Here is a 16,433-nt window from a genome sequence, read left to right on the forward strand (position 1 = left end):
GCCGCACCGGGCACCGTACAGCCCTCCGGACAGCCCGGACAGCCTGGAGTACCCCACACCCCTGCCCTGGTCACTCCCTGCAGCCTCGCACCCTCGGTAATCTAGGCCTTCTCAGATCATAGCACGGCCTGAGGGAGGGGGGATGCACCACTGCACCCCGGACCCGGCACGTCCTCCCCGGGACCTCTGCTCCCCGACACACCTGTACGCCCCGGCAGCCTGCACCCAAAGCCTTCCGCAGCCTTCTCCCCATGCCCCCTGCACTTGCTGCACCCCCAGTACCTCCGCACCCCCAATATCCCTCCGGCCTGCACTCCTGTGCTCCCAGCTCCTCCTGGTGCCCACTGACCCAGCACCCCCGGCACCCCCATCTCCATCACGCCCTGTGCCCTTGTGCCCCAGTGACCTCCGCACTGGTCACCTGCAGCCCTGGCAGTGCCCTCCAGCCGTGCCGCTGGGCACACCCCAATCCTGCACCCGTACCAGCCCCCCTGGACCCCAGCCCTCCTGCACACCTGGGAGGGCCACTGGGACCCCTGGCACACACAGCAGGACTGAGCCAGCCCGTGGGGCTGCTCCTCTGCCCTCCTGCCCCACTGCGGCCCATGCCACCGTCCCCCTGATATTACCTGCCTCTCCAGACAAGAGCACGTCTGACATTCCCAGGAGGTTTTGATGTAGTTGCTCAACCGAGTTCCTTAAGGAAGCTGAGAGGTCAGGGCTGTGCCAGCCCATGTGGGTAAGGGGTGGCTTATCCTTGTGCTCCCCTGGCTCAGGGTTTAGCCCCTGAGTGACCAAGGACCAGCACAAAGAGGTGTCCCTGCCATGTCCCACAGTGTTCCTGGTACCCCCAGGAACCTGCCAGAGTACAGCCGTGGCAGAGAAAACAGCACCTGGCCAGCAGCCAAGGCAGGAACTGCCCCTGGCCACAGGTGCCCCTTGCCCAGGGCTGGTGGCAGGTGCACCCGAAGGATGGTGTGGCAAGGTAACACCAGTGGTGGCCCAAGCAGGGACCCTGGCTCCTGAGACTCGGGGAACAGCAGTGGGTGAGGTGGGGGGACCTGGAGCTCCAGGGAGATGCATCCTGCTGTGATGGGACCTCGATGGGCACAGAGAAGACCTCACCCACTTGCTGTTTCCTTCACTCATGGCTTTTGTGGCTTTGGAGGCTGTGCTTTGACCTGGTGCTTGGCCTCAGGCCTCAGTTTCCCCAGGTGATGCCTGTGTGTTGGTTCGGGTGCAGGGTGCAGTGGGTGCAGTGGGCAGGGATGATTCGGGTGCAGGCTGCAGGGATACTGGGAGTACTGGGGCTGCAGGTGTTCGAGGGGTGCAGGCGGTGTGGGCAGTGCTGGGTGGGGGAGATGCAGGGCACAGGGGTGCAAAGGTGCTGGAGTTGCAGAGTTCCTGAGGCACTTGGGGGTGCAGGGTGTGATCAGTGCAGGAGAACTGGGGGTACAGGGCTGTGGGGTGTATAGGGGTGTGTAGGGGTGTGTAGGGGTGTACAGGAGTGTATAGGGGTGTACAGGGGTGTATAGGGGTGTGTAGGGGTGTATAGGGGTGGGTAGGGGTGTACAGGGGGGTAGAGGGGAGAAGGGGGGGTAGGGGTGTTGGGGGGTGTATAGGGGTGTGTAGGGGTGTGTAGGGGTGTACAGGGGTGTACAGGGGTGTACAGGGATGTGTAGGGTGTGTAGGGGTGTACAGGGGTGTGTAGGGGTGTGTAGGATGCTGGGTGCCAGCAGGCAGGGTGGGCAGTGTGGGGTGTGCTGAGTGCCAGGAGCCCTGAGCAATCCCACAGAAGCTGACGATTCCCACCTGGAGAGCGAGACACAACCCAAAGGCACAGCTTCCTCGAAGGATGTTCCTGTGAGACCTTTACCCAGCCTTTCGCCATCAGGCTGGGCCCTGCAGGCTCAAAACCCCTTTTCTTTCCCCCTGCTCAGCTCTGCTGGGTTGGGGGGACACCGAGCTGCTCCAGCTGTGTGTGCTGGCCGTGCCTTCGCTCTGCTGAGCGCTCAGGGCAGGGCTGCCTGGCTGTGCCATGCCAACAGGGTTCCATCCATGTGGGATTTGAGCCAGTCCTAAAGTGAGGACTGGCACACTGAAGGTGCAGTTCCCTTACACCAGGTCCTTTATTCCAGCAGTTGCTGGGGAGAACCCATGGGTAGAGGTTGCTCGTGTTCTTGTGAGAGACAAAGATGCTGAATCCACTGCTGGGGCTGCCTGAGACAAATGTGTATGCGCAGAAAATAGGGAAACCGGGCTGGGGTTCGATTCACCTCACAGGGGCTATGTCAGCCCCTGACAATTAATGGTGGGAAAGTTTTCCTCATGTGCTGTGAGTCACTGGGAAGCTGCCTTTGTTTTCAGAGACACAAAGCATTTTGCTTTCCAAGCTGCTGCAGCCTGCTCAGGATCCCAGTGCTCTGCAAGGGAGGCCTGAGGAAGCAGAAATATCATTGTTTTCTGTAATCACCCCATCATAACTCCTCATACCAGTGAAAAATTCATCATCCCCCAAATCTTGAATGTAATTTCTGCTTGAAGATATTTTCTTTTCATAGAATTCAGAGAATTGTTCAGGTTGGAAAAGACCCCTGATATCATCGAGTCCAACTGTAATCCCAGCACTGCCATGGTCACCACTGAACCATGTCCACAAGTGACCATCCTGCAGGGATGGCAACTCCACCACTGCCCTGGGCAGCCTGTTCCAGGGCCTGGCCACCCTTTTGGTGAAGAAATTCTTCTTAATATCTAATCTAAACTGCCCCCAGTGCAACTTGAGGCTGTTTCCTCTTGTCCTGTCCCTGTTCCCTGGGAGCAGAGCCCGACCCCCCCGGCTGCCCCCTCTTGTCAGGGGCTTGCGCAGAGCCCTGAGCCTCCTTTGCTCCAGGCTGAGCCCCTTTCCCAGCTCTCTCAGCCCCTCCTGGTGCTCCAGACCCTTCCCCAGCTCTGTTCCTTTCTCGGGACATGCTCGAGCACTTGAGGTGTCTTTCTTTTCATGGGGGGCCCAAAACTGTACCCAGCATTTGAGGTGGGGCCCCACAAATACAGGTAGAAAAGAGATTTTTGTTTAACATTCCAGCCCAAAGAATGTCCCTGCACCGGTCTGGGGCTTCCCCCGCTCAGGATTCCTGTAGCACTGAAGCTGTCAGAGACTGCCCTGGCATCATAGGGATGTTCCTGCAGCCCCTGCCACAGAAACTGCCCATCCAGTGCTCCAACCAAACTCACCCCTCACAGCAGGGACAACAGCTGGGTTGTTGACCATCCCCACGCTGGGAGAGGCATGAACAAATGAGCAAAAAAGATCATTTTCATGCACCATCCCCACTCCACCCATCCTATTTCCCTTATTCCCATCAAGGGGAGCCATCCCTGACTGGTTTGGGGACATCTGGCTGTTTCCCACTGGTTTGACCCAGGGTCCCAAGCTCTGCTGCCTGCAGAGGGTCCGTGGTGGCACATGCAGAGATGGGCACACTAGCTCTGGTCCCCACGGCTGCAGCTCTGTCCCCCACTGTGTCACCCTGTGGTCTCCGTGCCAGGAGTTGGGGACTGGGCAGAGTCTTGTGCAAGGCCCAGCACCACCCCAGGGCCTCTCCAGACAAGAGCACGTCTGACATTCCCAGGAGGTTTTGATGTAGTTGCTCAACCGAGTTCCTTAAGGAAGCTGAGAGGTCAGGGCTGTGCCAGCCCATGTGGGTAAGGGGTGGCTTATCCTTGTGCTCCCCTGGCTCAGGGTTTAGCCCCTGAGTGACCAAGGACCAGCACAAAGAGGTGTCCCTGCCATGCCCCCTGCCACCAGCTCAGCCCTCCCTCTGATGCTGGGTGAGTGCTGCTGGGTGAGCCTCATCCTCTGTGGGAGCTCTCATGGGGCCTTCTTGAGATCCTGGGCTCCCACAGTGCTGCCTGGAAATGTCAAAGCATGCCACAAAAAAGTGTCCTTTCCAGGTGATGGCTTGGTCACTGATTACTTGGAGTCCACGGGTGCTGTTGGGGCCTGTGGTTACCATCACTCACCTGAGAACAAAGCTGTTATTAAATACTCAAGACCCTGGATTTTGGCATATGCTCTGCCTTTCCCAGGACCTGCTGGAGCAGTGCTGTGTTTGATGGCATTGAAGCTTTCCAGCAGCTGCAAGTGAATTTAGAGCATTCTGGGTCTACTTGCCACCACCAATGCTGGTGTGTGCCACAGCTGTGATGTGTGCCACGTGGCCACCACGTTTGTTCCTCCCATCCCAGTGAGTTGTTGCAAGGGGAGGGGATGGATTACCAGCCTGGAAAACCCCAGGCCAAAATTACAGTCATGTGGATAGGACATGATCTTGTATCTTTATACCTAATATATTTTCTTAGATGTAAGAAAGTAATGTTTTACAAAGAGGGTGGGGAAGCTCTGGCACAGGTTGCCCAGAGAAGCTGTGGCTGCCCCAGCCCTGCAAGTGTCCAAGGCCAAGCTGGATGGGGCTTGGAGCAACCTGGGATAGCGGAAGGGGTTGGGAGTGGATGGCCTTCCAACCTAAACTGGTCTATGGTCCTGCAGAGGAAGGATTCTCCTGAGCCCTGGGCAGGACCTGGCCTCCTGGGAACATGGTTCTCAGGATGCTGCAGCCCAGGGCCCTCAGTGCCAGCATGCTCTGGGCTGTCCCTCCCGTGAAGCACAGAAACACCACGAGAAGGATAAGGACAGCTGGGTCCATACCTGGGCTTTGAGTGGGGGAGTGAGGAACTGGAGCAATCTTGGCTGTGCTGAAACCCCTGGCTGAGCTCAGGGGCTGAACCCTAGCCCAGGGCATGGGGAAGCATGAGATTTTGGAGAGATTCCTTCCCTTTGTCTGCTGGGCACCCTGTGCTCTCTATGGACAGGGTGAGGCAGTTTCTCAGAACACTCAGGACACAGCCAGAGCAGATCAAACCCTGCTCACCCCTGACATGGGGTGAGCCCAGGATGGGGTTTGGCAATTACACAGGTGGTGGTTCGGCACAGCCCCCGGCGCTGCTCAGGGAGTCAGCGCACGGAGGATGGAGAGAGCTCACATAGCGGCCAGGTAAGTGTGGAACAGATGGAGCTGGTAGAAATTGCGGTCAAAAGGCAGGAAACTGATGATAATCTGCATCAGACAGCTGAACTGGAAAAACTCCGAGCACCTAATGGGGAATCTGAGAGGGGGAGACAACAGCCCTGGTCCAGCTGTGATCCTGGCGCTGCTCCTGCATGCCTCGGGAGACCCTTGTGCAGCTCCTGGCCTGAGCCTGAGCTCCCTATGAGCTCTCCTCTGGATAGAAAACTGAAAGCATGAGGAAAATGCTGTCTGTCCTGCTGTCCAGGGAGTGCAGGAAAACTGTACACCTGCAGTTTGCAAGTCTTCAAGTTCTCCTGCCTGATGGCAGTGGGGGAGGAAACACTTGAGGAGGGGAATGCTGAATAAAGCCTGTCTCACAACTCAAACCTCTGTCAGTGTCTCCAGAGGCACCATTAAAGGCAACAGTGTTACACTAAATTACCTGAGAAGGCAAGGTCCTGAGCCATGCATCCACCTACACGAGCTTGCAGGAGCTCCACAGCCTCTCCAAGAGCCTGAGCATCGTGCAGGAGTCCCACAGAGAACACAAATCCCCCTCAAAGCACCTGGCTGGGCAGGCTTGGGCATGAGGAAAGGCTGACCTGGCACTAGGAACAGGGGGATTTCTCTGCCAGGATGATCGAAATGCAGCAGGTGAAAGGACATTACTTGAGATCTGTCCCTTTTCCTGCTGCTGGGCCAGGGAGCAGATTTGTTCCTGCTGCCAAGCGAGGAAACTGGACAGGGAAGACCATTGGGCAGCGATTCAGCTGCATTTCGGGGACCCATGGAGTGGTGAAGGGGTAGGTCATGCACACAGCCCTGAGCTGGGGAAGCTCAGGGAGCCCAGGAAAGCAGGAAGACTGGCCCTTTCTTCCCTGGATCTCACACTGGGTCATGTCAGGGCTTGTGACATAGGCTGGCACAGACTGGGCAGATCCCATCTCCTTCCCAGTCCTCACTGCCCAAGCAGGTGTGTGATGTGCATCAGCCAAGGGCAGCTTTGAATAGCTTCAAAATACGTCACAGAATATTCCCATCTCCGTGCTTTATGCCAAAATGTTTTTCCATCTACTATTTCCCTCCCCCCCTGGATTTATCAGTTAAAAGACAACCGAATAAAACCCAAATATTATTTTGTTCTGATTTCAGAAAAAAACCCCAAGAATTCAAAATCCCCACCCTCATGTAACAACAGAAGGCAACTGGGGACACATCAGTTGCAAACTGAGCTTGGGACTCTCCCCTGCTAGGGAGAGGGCAGGTTCAGGTTGGGTATTAGGGAGAATTTCTTCCCTGAAAGGGTGGTGAGGCACTGACACAGGCTGCCCAGCGAGGTGGTGGAGTCACCATCCCTGGAGCTGTTCAAGAAACAACTACACATGGCAATTCATGATACAGTTTAGTGGGCACAGTGGGATTCGATCAGAGGTTGGACTCAATGACCTTGGAGCTCTTTTCCAACCTTAATAATATTCCATGGTTCTACTTTAAGGCTGGTGAGAAGGTGTTGGCTGAAGGTGGAGAGGAAAGCAAGCTACGGAACGCTGTTAGCCGACCATGCACCAAGCCACCAAGGTGTCTTTAGCAAGAAGAGCTTCATGGTGCATGTTTGGAACAAGCCCAGCCCTGCCCACAAAGGATGCACAGCCAGGACAGAGGCTCCGTTTATTTCGGGGTAGTTCTACCAGCGCTGCGTCTCACGGGGTGAACATTTGAGTGCAGCCGAAAGGCAAACCGTGCTCCCGGCGCTTGCCAGCTGCAGTTCCTCTGCACAGCTTGCTCTTCTGCTTCAGGATCTTGCACCTCTCAAAAGCCAAAGCTTCTTTCTATGGGTGAAATCTGCCTCGAGCCGGCACAGAATTTGTTACGCAAATATTCACAGTGAACAATGTCAAGGAGATTGGAATGCTGATGATTCCTCTGCTTTTCTTAAAAAGTTGTAGAAACCCTTTTCTTACAGGGATGAGAAATACCAAGTATTTAGGTGTCTACTGCTGCCCACTGTGCTTTAAAAAGGAAAAACACCCCAAAAGCCAAAGCTTCTTTCTATGGGTGAAATCTACCTCGAGCCGGCAGCAGTGGCCACCTCGAGCACCCACCGCACCACCACACCTTGCTCATCCCCAGGGTCCAAAGCCACCGTCCCCGTGGGTTCACTCAGCTGTACTCATCCTGAGGGACGTTCGTGCTGCTGCTCTGTGGCCTGGCAGCATCAGGAGAGGTTTTGGTGAAGGTGTCCCCCGAGGCTGGTGCAGGAGAGGTCAGAGCAGAGAGCCAGAAGCCCGGTGGGAGCCCTGCACTAGCGGCCTCCCCCCTCTGGCAGCTGGGAAGCGTAGAGAGCTAGTGTGTGATGGAGGAACTGGTACTGCTCGCTCGTCTGGATCATCCCACCTCTGCAAGGGAAAGGCAGGGCTTGCTGACGCTTCACCAAACACAGAACCCTGTTCCCAGCTCTCTGCTCCCAGGGCACAGATATTCCTGCTTCACCAGCCATGTCAAGATGCCTCTGAAACAGGCACCAGAGCAGCCCAAAGAGTGCAGAGGTTCAGAAGCATTGCTGAGCTGTTCAAAATGAGATTAGCAACTGATTTGGTGCTAATTTTCACCTGTGCTTCTTGAAAAGTGGCCAGATGGAGTGTTTCTGGGTTTAGTGGCTGAGCTGGAAGGGAGGAGCAGACAGCTGCCAGGTTCCCAGCCCCTTTACTCTCCCTCATGTCCTCAGGTCAGAGCTACAGCAGCTCTGACAGCAGAACCAGCCCAGCACTGGGAATTGTTTGCCATCCACACATCTGTATCCTCCAGCAACCCTTCTGGTTTCCATCAGAAATAGTCGCCTTGGGATGCCCATCCCCATGTCTCTGCCACATCCCTCCCACACCCCTCCTCCCAGGCCTCCAAGGAGCCACGTGCTCTGAGTACCCACCTGTCTATGCGGAGACGGCACACGATTCCAAGGATATCCACCTCCCCCTTGTCCTTCAGCTGCTGGCACCCGATCCTGGTGGCGATGAAGCAGCCGGTGCGGCCAATGCCTGCGCTGCAGGACAGACACAGCTGTGCTGAGCACCGACAGCATCCACTGCCCACACCTGCATCTTGCTGAGCTGGATGCACTCCTGGATTGGTTTGCTGCTGTGATTTCTTCCTAGAGGGATGAGGGGGTCCTGGCCCCAGCTGCCAGACTAAGCTTCTCAGCCAGGCACCAAAAGCCGTGGGCTGGGGTCACTCTGCCATGGCAAGGAGTTCTTGCCGTGTTGCACAGCAGCTGAAGCTGCTCTGGAAGCACACCACCAGTCTGTGCCCCGTCCTTGTGCAGTGCAGGGGGCTCTGCAGCCTCTTCCCCTCCCAGCTGGGCTCTAACCCCAGCACCAGTGGTTTGCACTCAGCCTGCAGCAGTGCATGCTGAGCGTGTTCCACAGGGACAACTGGGTGCTCTGCTCCACTGTCCCCAAATTCACTTAGCAAGGAGAGGAAACAGGCAGAGGCCACATCCTGCAGGAGGGCTGTCCTGAAACATGGCTCCACATCCAAGCCACAGGCCATGCTTGGTGACACAGAGAGCAGGAATCACAGAATTACAGAATGGGTCAGGTTCGAAGGGACCGGCCTTGTGATGCCATGATTTTTTGCCTTTTCTTTTTATATACCTCTTATGTATTCCCAGTATTCTTAGCATACATACTTGTAATACTTTAAGCCTGATATCTTAACATAGTCCTGGTATTCTGCTAAGCGAGAAGACCAAACATCCTAAAGGCCTCACAGCTGGAGGCCGAAAAGCCTTACGCTATCTTGAGAAAGCAAGGCCCCTCTAGAAGATATCCTGTAAACTAGGATTAAGCCCATCTGGGAGGAAATACTTTAGAATAAGGAGATGTCACACCATTCATTTAAGCTCCTCATTGGGGAATCTTGGTCAGATATGCTAATTTATAAGGTGTAGAAGATTATATATGTGATATACCGTGTGTGTGCATTTTGGTGTATTCCACCTTCACGAACTGTTGCATCATAAGGATCCTTATTAAATACCGAAGTAAGAACCCTTTCATCCCTTAACTGTGTCTGGCTCATAGTTCTAGGACCAGGGAAAAGGCATCACATGGGGTCATCTGGTTCCATCTCCCTGCTCAAGCAAGGATCTTCCAGAGCCAGAGCTGTGGGTGTACGGTGGGGCTGGTGGCTGGGTCCCAAATGCAGACCTCTCCTGCTCCCACCCAGCTGCCCATGGACGCAGGTGCAGGATCTGCCACCATCCTGCTGCCAGGACAGGAGCTGCTGGTTGACAGCTCTGCTGTGGGGTGGCTGTGCCCCAGGATTTCTGCACCACAGCAGGACTCGTGCATGAGGACTCACGTGGGATTTTCCCCTCAGGCATTTGCAGCCTGACCCCGAGGTGAAGCACAGACGGGGCTCAGGTGAGGTGCAAGCCCTTACCTGCAGTGCACCACGATGGGCCCTGGGCTGGCTGCAGTCTGCAGAGTCTCCTCCACCTTGGACACCAGGTACAGCAGGGGCTTGGCTGACTCAGGTGTTTGCTGGTCCGGCCAGGAAGGGAAGAGGATGTGTTTGACCTTGCGGCGTTCCTTTTCAAGCTTCTCCAGCACAGAACAAAGAGAAATCGGGATGTGAGAGCAGGGGCCAAATGAAACGTGGAGCACAGCTCCAGCAGAGGCCAGGCAGCCTGTACCCATCTCTGCCACCCTCCTCCCAAATCCCTCTTTGAGCCTCTGCCAGACATGAGGGAGAGACCCCTGGGCCAGAGAGGATGGATGTGTCCCATCCCAGAAGACGGGAACAGATGCAGAGTGTTCCAACACTGTCACCAGCGTCCAGGCAAAGCAGGATCCTTTAGGCTGGTGTCAGCCAGAGAGTACAGACAGCCCATGGGGCAGAGCCCGACAGCACAGCACACAAACACCGGGCTGGTGGTGCTGCCCAGCTGACCCCTTCTCCTCTGTAGCCCAGGGCTGGGTCCTGCTCCCTCCCAGCCTCCCCAGGCAGGAGGGGCTCCTGAGAATCATGGACCCTGCTCTTTCCTGTCACACAGCATTGCCATCTCACTGGACATCCCAGGGGTGTCAGGGGCACTGCTGGGCCCCAGCGTGCTCCCTCTCTGACCCACCTGGATGGAGAGCTCCCGGACCACGTACTCCACAGACTCGCTCACTGCCTGCACACGGATGGTGAAGGGGCCATAGGTGCCCTCCTTCTCGGGCCAGTAGTGGACGCATTTCTGGAAAACAAGGCAGGCTTGTAGCTGTGGAGATGCTCAAGGCACCCCCTGGATGTCTGAACTGTGCTTGGGTCAGTGCTCTTGGGAGGGGGCATCACTGTGGGGGTGGTAGGAGAGCGGGGAAGGTGGATGTAGGGTGATACAGAGGGAAAGCAAGGAAGGGATGGATCCCTGTCCCTGCACCTGCTGCTCTGCACCCTCTCCCGTGCCCTGCCCTGGCTTTCAGGCCCCAGGGATGCACAGCCTTCCTCAGCCCTGGAAGCTTCCAGACGCAGCAGGACCCAGGGCACAGGGAGGCTGTTGGGAGAGAAGGGAGCAAGGACATGGCCAGGAGAATTTCCAGTTCTCAGTTCCCCCAGGCAGGTGCTGTCAGCTCCATCCCGGCTGGATCCTCTGGCTGAGAGCTCCCAGCCCAGGGGAGAGCTCGGGGGTCCAGAGGGGCACTGCTGCCCACTGCTTCTGCCCCATCCCCAGGGGTTTTTATCCTATTATCCAGCTGGTAAAGCGTGCCCAGGGCACACAGCCATGTGAGGAGGAAAAGCTTTGCCAGGTAGGGCCAAGGCTGCAGCCCTGGGGCTCTCTCCTCCACTTGTGATCCATCAGGGAATCCTCTGAGATGAAAGCACACTAAGTGGGTGCACAGACCCCACGTTTGGCCTCACACAACCCTCTGCTGTCATCAGCACCCTGCTCCCCCTGTGCCCTGGCCGGGCGGTGCCTGAGCCCGGGGAGGGTCAGCGGTACCTCCTTGCGCTCCTGGAGCTCGGTGATCATGACGATGAGAGGCGCCTCCTCCTGCCACACCATCTCCCAGAAGTCGGTCACGGTGTTCAGCAAGGGTCCCTGCGTGGCAATGTACTCCCGGGGCCGCCCTGCGTAGCCCTGCCCAGCACACAGCCCGTCAGGGAGGCTGGGGGGCCTCGAGGGGAGGGGGGCCTGTCTCCAGGCCACTCCGGCCCTCATGAAGCTTTTCTGCCTCTACAGTTTAGAGGCTGAGCCACACATGCTGTTTCCTACTAAACCTGTCCCTAAAATGCTTTTATAGATCTGCTGAGGAACCCCCAGGCTTCCCCCCCATCCCGCTGGTCCCCTCACCCAGGAGCAAGTCCTTGAAGCTGGCCTTGTACAACCAAGTGCCTGCAAGCATCCCCAGGCTATCAGTGTGACAAGAGCCAGCGTGATGGATGCCTTGGCGAGGCAAAGCTCACACAGGGAGCTGCACTCCTCACTGTGGGTGTTTCCACAAGGACAAGCAGGAATCCCCGTTTCACAGCTCCAAGCATCTTCTGTCTCCAATCACTTCCTGTCCTAGTATAAAACTGCTAAAGGTATCAAAAATCCAGGCCTTCCCAGCAGTCCTGCTAATGGTTTGGTCTCACAAGAAGTCGCACTGGCCCAGCTAAGGGACAGGAATGTTCTCAGGAACATTTTGCAGAGCCCTATTTTCAGGCCTCAGGATCATTTTTTTCCTAGGAAACATGATTTTCCATTCAGGAGACCTGGAGGTGTCAACCCTGGGAATTCCACCTTCTCCCCACCACCCCATGCTCAGAAACACTTCATGGAACACCAGCAGCAGGAAGAGCATCAGTCCCAGGTGGGGCTGATCAAAGGCCTGCAGAGCCCTCCCAGATTCCTGTGCCTCCCAGGCATGCCCAGGCAGGCTGGGTTGCTGATTTTTCTGATGTGCCCACAAATTCCTGCACTGCTACACCCTTGGAGAGGTAAGGGGAAGGAAGGGGTCAGGAAATGCCAGCTGCACACAGGGGTGTGTGGGCACAGGTGTGTTCAGGTGTGTGTGCCAGGGGGACGGGCAGCACAGTCAGCACTCATGTGAGACAGAGGGGATGCCAGGCACAGCCTGGGCTGTAGGGACAGAGTGCCAGTGTCAGCTGGCATGCAGCTGCACGCTGCCAGGCTGCCTCGGGAAGGCACAGTTCCTCTGCTGCCCGTGGTCACGCTGCCCTCGGACCAGACAAGCCTCCCAGCAGCTTTGGGCACAGTGCTCCTGTCCCAAAGCTGCTCTGACCCTCCCTGCGGGGTGCTGGGTGCTGCTGTCTCAGTGGATCTCAGCCACAAGCACCATCAGAAAAGAAATGCTCCTCAGTGCCCTCCAGCTCCAACCCACACCCTCCGAGCACCTCCCAGGGGTTTGTCTGCCACCCCAGACAGCATTTTCTGTGGGCTGCTTTCCCAAGCCCTGCTTTCCCTCACTGCCAAGCACTCACAGCAGCCACGGCCCCACCTCTGCTTCCCAGTGCCCTGGCCAGCCCCAAGGGAAGGGTGCTGAAGATTAATTGCTCAGAAAGAAGCCTGCCCACCAGGCAAAGCTGGCACCTGGCTGACACGAGATCCCGTCGTGGGAGAGACTGCAGCCTGGAAGGTTGGCACAGGGATGGATATCAAAATCAGGCTGTCTCAGTAACACCCTAGGGTCTGGGGACTTCTCAGTCGCTGGAAAGGGACCCCACTGGGTGCCAAAAATAAGCCACACCCCACCTTCATTAGCTCTCCTCCTGGGAAATTGCCACAAGCTCCCTGAGCAGAGAGGAAATCCCAGGATGTGTGAGGTTTGAGGATCTCTGAGCTGCCATAATCTGCTCACACAGCTTGCCTCCCATGGCTTTTCCAGACCATGGGCTAGTGTGTGAGGAGGAGATGGAGCAGCCCCTGCAAGGGAGCCTCTCGGGGTGCTCGATCTGCCCAGGAGCTGAGAGCAGCTCCCTCAGGAGACTCTCCCCCCCAAAAGGAACAGCGTGTCTGCCCTGCACAGCTGGAGCCACATCTCTCCAGCCCCAAAAGGGCTGGCAAGTTAAGTCTGCTGCCCCAGGGCAGCCACAGGACACAGGAATCCCAGTTTCACAGCTCCAAACATCCTCCATCTCCAGTCACTTCTCCTAGTATAAAACTGCTAAAGGTACCAAAAATCCAGGCCTTCCCAGCAATCCTGTTATGGTTTGGTCTCACAAGAAGTCACACTGGCCCAGCTAAGGGACAGGCGACAGTGTCCAGCACATGTGACCCAGTGTGGCAGCTGCAGCCCGGTGCCTTGTGAGTCCTGGTCTGCAGGCCCTGGCAGGACACTCACCGTGATGTAGTTGGCATTTATGTAGCTCTCTTCCTCCTGGCTCCTGGCCCTCCTGAGGCAGACCCGGCTCTCAGGATCTGAAAGATGTTGCAGGTATTGCCCAAGGGACTGATCCTGCCTGGAGGCTGAGTCCTCCTGCTGCATGCCATGCTCAGAGCTGCCTGCACCCTCCCTCACAGCTGCTCTTGTCCCATTCAGCCTCCCTGACCTGGCAGGGCACAGCCTGGCTGCAGCCCAAACCTGCAGGTACCGTGGTGAGCAGGTGGGATAACTCATCCCCAGTGACCCCTCAGGACATCCCCACAGCACCTGACCAGAGCCCAGCTGAGTCCTTCCAGAACATGCTCAGCCTTTACACCGTTAAGGCCGTGCCCTGGGGACAAGTAACACCCACCCCAGGGACAGCTCCCCATGTGCCACCCCACAGCACTGTGCCCACCCCCTGGAACACGGCACCCAGCTCCTGCAGCACGGGCAGTAGGAGCAGGCATGGCAGAACCCCAGGAGTGCCCACCCCAGTGCCAGGGCTGCTCTGAGTCACCCTCACCCACAAGCAAACACAGGCAAGTGGGAGGCAAAGGGTCACAGTGGCACATACTGGGGAGAATGGTTTTATATCTGTCCTTGAAGGCACGTCCAGGGATTTCCAGCTCCTCCGGACTCACGAAGTTGGGTGGGATTTTCTGCAGGGGGAGAAACCAGCAATAAGGAAAAGCCCCTCGCTGCCACTTGTGTCCCCTGGTGGTGGCAGACCTGGTCTCCCAGCAGGGTAGAGCTAACCCAGGGGCATCACCAGAGGTGCCAGCTCCTGGGATGAGTCCAGCTGTGGTGGGACTCCTTCCAGAGATGCAACCTTGGGAGAAGAGGGTGGCATGGGAGGGCAGGACAGGGTTTTCCAGGCACCCCAATGGGACATGTGTGCACCGAGGAGCAGGTGGTACCCGGGCACCCCTCCCCTCTGTGTGCCCACACCCCCTGCCCTCCCACTGGGGCTGTGGGGCACAGCCGGGCTCAGAGCCTGATGCTCACCCCTGTCAGTCCCACCACCGCCAGCCCCTGCCACCCTTCCTGTGAGGAGAGAGAGGGAATCACTGCACCGAAAACTCCTCCTGGAGCTGTGCCAGGCTCTGGGCGTGCTGCTGGAGCTCCTGTTTCCTCAGCACGTGGCTGGATGTCCTCAGAAACTTCAGCGTGATGTCCCGTGGTGTGCAGACAGGCTGGATGGGCTCCACATTCCCTAGAGAGCTCATGTCCAGCACTAGTGACACATTGGAGCCCCTCCTGGAAGGCAGAGGGGTCCCTGGCTGACCTACTGCCCCGCTGGGAGAGAAGGACAGCCCACCCCCCGTATCATCAGATAAAATCACCCCACACTGAGCAAAAGCCAGATAGACACCCCGGCAGATGGGGAACAAGGAACTAGCTGATCATTTTGCCTTTTGGCTGGGAAGCCCCTGAAGGACGGTGTCGAGATTTGTCCTGGGCTGGGTGGGGGCCAGGGCTGCCCCCACACTCAGATCTGGCACCTGCACAGGCTGGCAGGCAGAGGGCTGGCAGGAAGGAATTTTAGGGGAGCCCTGGGGATGAGCAGTGCCATGGGTACCCCGGCCAGGGGGGAGCCACACTCACCTCTCCTGGAGGCGCACGTGCTTCTTGGCAGAGGGACTGGGCTTGTCTGGCTTGTCCATGTCTGCTGCAGCTGCCTGGGCTGCCAGGCTGCCCCTATGAACTCTGGAGCACACCAAGCAGGCTTGGACCATCCTGCTGCAGCCACGAAGCCCTCGTCCTGAACCACAGCGGGGGGACACGGGGGGCCCTCAGCTCCTGGGAAATCATAGAGCCATCAGAGGAAAAGCAGCTGGAAAAGAAAAGGCAGATGTGAGACGCTGGGTGGAGCCCCTGGCAGATGGTCTGCAAGCAAGGGATGGGTTTTAAGTCCTCAGTTGTCCTGGAACCAGGACCCCCAGCCCCCGTATCCAGGCAGATGGAGAGCTCCCAGCACACCCACCCTCGGGGATGCCTGCAGCACTGCAGCCCACACGGGCACCACTGGTGATGCTGGGCATGGCACCAAGGAGCACCTGCTTCCCCTGAGGGGAGGACACCCACTCTGTGTGGTGGCAGGGTGTGGTGTGGTTTGGGGGAGCCCCAGAAGCTCTTCCCCTCCATGGAAGCACATGCCCTGAGCTTCCAGCCCTTCCCCATCACATCCCCCTGCTTCGGCCTGGGGACACGGTGGGAAGAATGAGAGCTGGAACGTGTGAGCACAGCAGCGTCCAGCAGGTGACACGAGGTGGCTGTAGCCACCACACAGAGTCTGGCCATCTCCTGCTGCCCAGAGACACAGACCAGGCACCCTCAGCAGCCTCATGGCTCTGGCAAGGGAGGGATGGCCCTGGGACAGCCTCCTCCATCCTGTGGGTCTCAGCAACTGTCAAGAGGAAACTGCTTTATCTGGGTGGTTGAGCAAGAGGCGATGGGGCAGCCGGGCTGGGGAAGGTGCCAGGCTCTCCCCATCACCAGCTACGGGTCAGCCCCTGGCAGGGCTGGGGAGGTGCAGGTGATGCTGATTCACTTCCAGGCAGAGCTCCTCATGGGGCAGGCAGCACCCTGGGATCCTGAGCCTCCTGCTCATCCCCAGCTGCCTCCATGAGGAGGAGACAGACCCACAGAGACAGGGAATGATGCAGAGTCAGAGCTCTTGGTGGGCTAAGAGTGGGATCCCAGGCAGCCCATCTGCTCAGGGAGGTCTTGTGGAGAGCCGGGGTCCACATGGTGCTGGGAACACAGCTAGGGCAGGAGCTGTTCCCCATGATTCCCTGCTGCCCGGTGGCATTTCTGGGGGTGGCAATGCCACCACTGCCCCTCACCCCATCCCTATACCCCATGCAGGGTGTCCCGGTGTTCTCCAGACAGGCAGGACAAGAGCAGCTCCTTAGCAGGAGCAGCAGCACCAGGAGAGATCCTGACCAGAGACAGCCCAGCTCCCATCCCAGCAGCTCTCCCTCCCACTCCAGCCAGGAAACACCTGGGAGAT

The 16,433-nt window shown here is 57.6% G+C and overlaps 1 protein-coding gene across 7 annotated transcripts in view; it reads right to left on the reverse strand.

The window, feature by feature from the left end:
* Window positions 1-6,454: 6,454 nt before the first annotated feature.
* The window catches only part of PTPN7 (protein tyrosine phosphatase, non-receptor type 7), a 25,501-nt gene continuing 15,522 nt past the window's right edge, over window positions 6,455-16,433 (reverse strand). For 5 of the 7 annotated variants that reach the window (XM_017739820.1, XM_008638013.2, XM_017739819.1 and 2 more), the window contains 9 exons: window positions 15,026-15,254; window positions 14,494-14,677; window positions 13,995-14,079; window positions 13,397-13,473; window positions 11,053-11,190; window positions 10,198-10,308; window positions 9,510-9,667; window positions 7,996-8,109; window positions 7,101-7,465 (listed from right to left, as the gene is read on the reverse strand). In XM_017739820.1, the coding sequence (XP_017595309.1) occupies window positions 7,372-7,465; window positions 7,996-8,109; window positions 9,510-9,667; window positions 10,198-10,308; window positions 11,053-11,190; window positions 13,397-13,473; window positions 13,995-14,079; window positions 14,494-14,677; window positions 15,026-15,156 (1,092 nt within the window). In that variant the 5' untranslated portion in view covers window positions 15,157-15,254 and the 3' untranslated portion in view covers window positions 7,101-7,371. Of the gene's footprint in view, window positions 6,916-7,100; window positions 7,466-7,995; window positions 8,110-9,509; window positions 9,668-10,197; window positions 10,309-11,052; window positions 11,191-13,396; window positions 13,474-13,994; window positions 14,080-14,493; window positions 14,678-15,025; window positions 15,255-15,477; window positions 15,487-16,433 lie in introns of those variants that run through there. The other 2 variants (XR_001863841.1, XM_017739821.1) reach the window with 2 other exon arrangements.

Source organism: Corvus brachyrhynchos, unplaced genomic scaffold (genome assembly GCF_000691975.1).
Source record: "Corvus brachyrhynchos isolate BGI_N302 unplaced genomic scaffold, ASM69197v1 scaffold67, whole genome shotgun sequence".
Lineage (NCBI taxonomy): Eukaryota > Metazoa > Chordata > Aves > Passeriformes > Corvidae > Corvus > Corvus brachyrhynchos.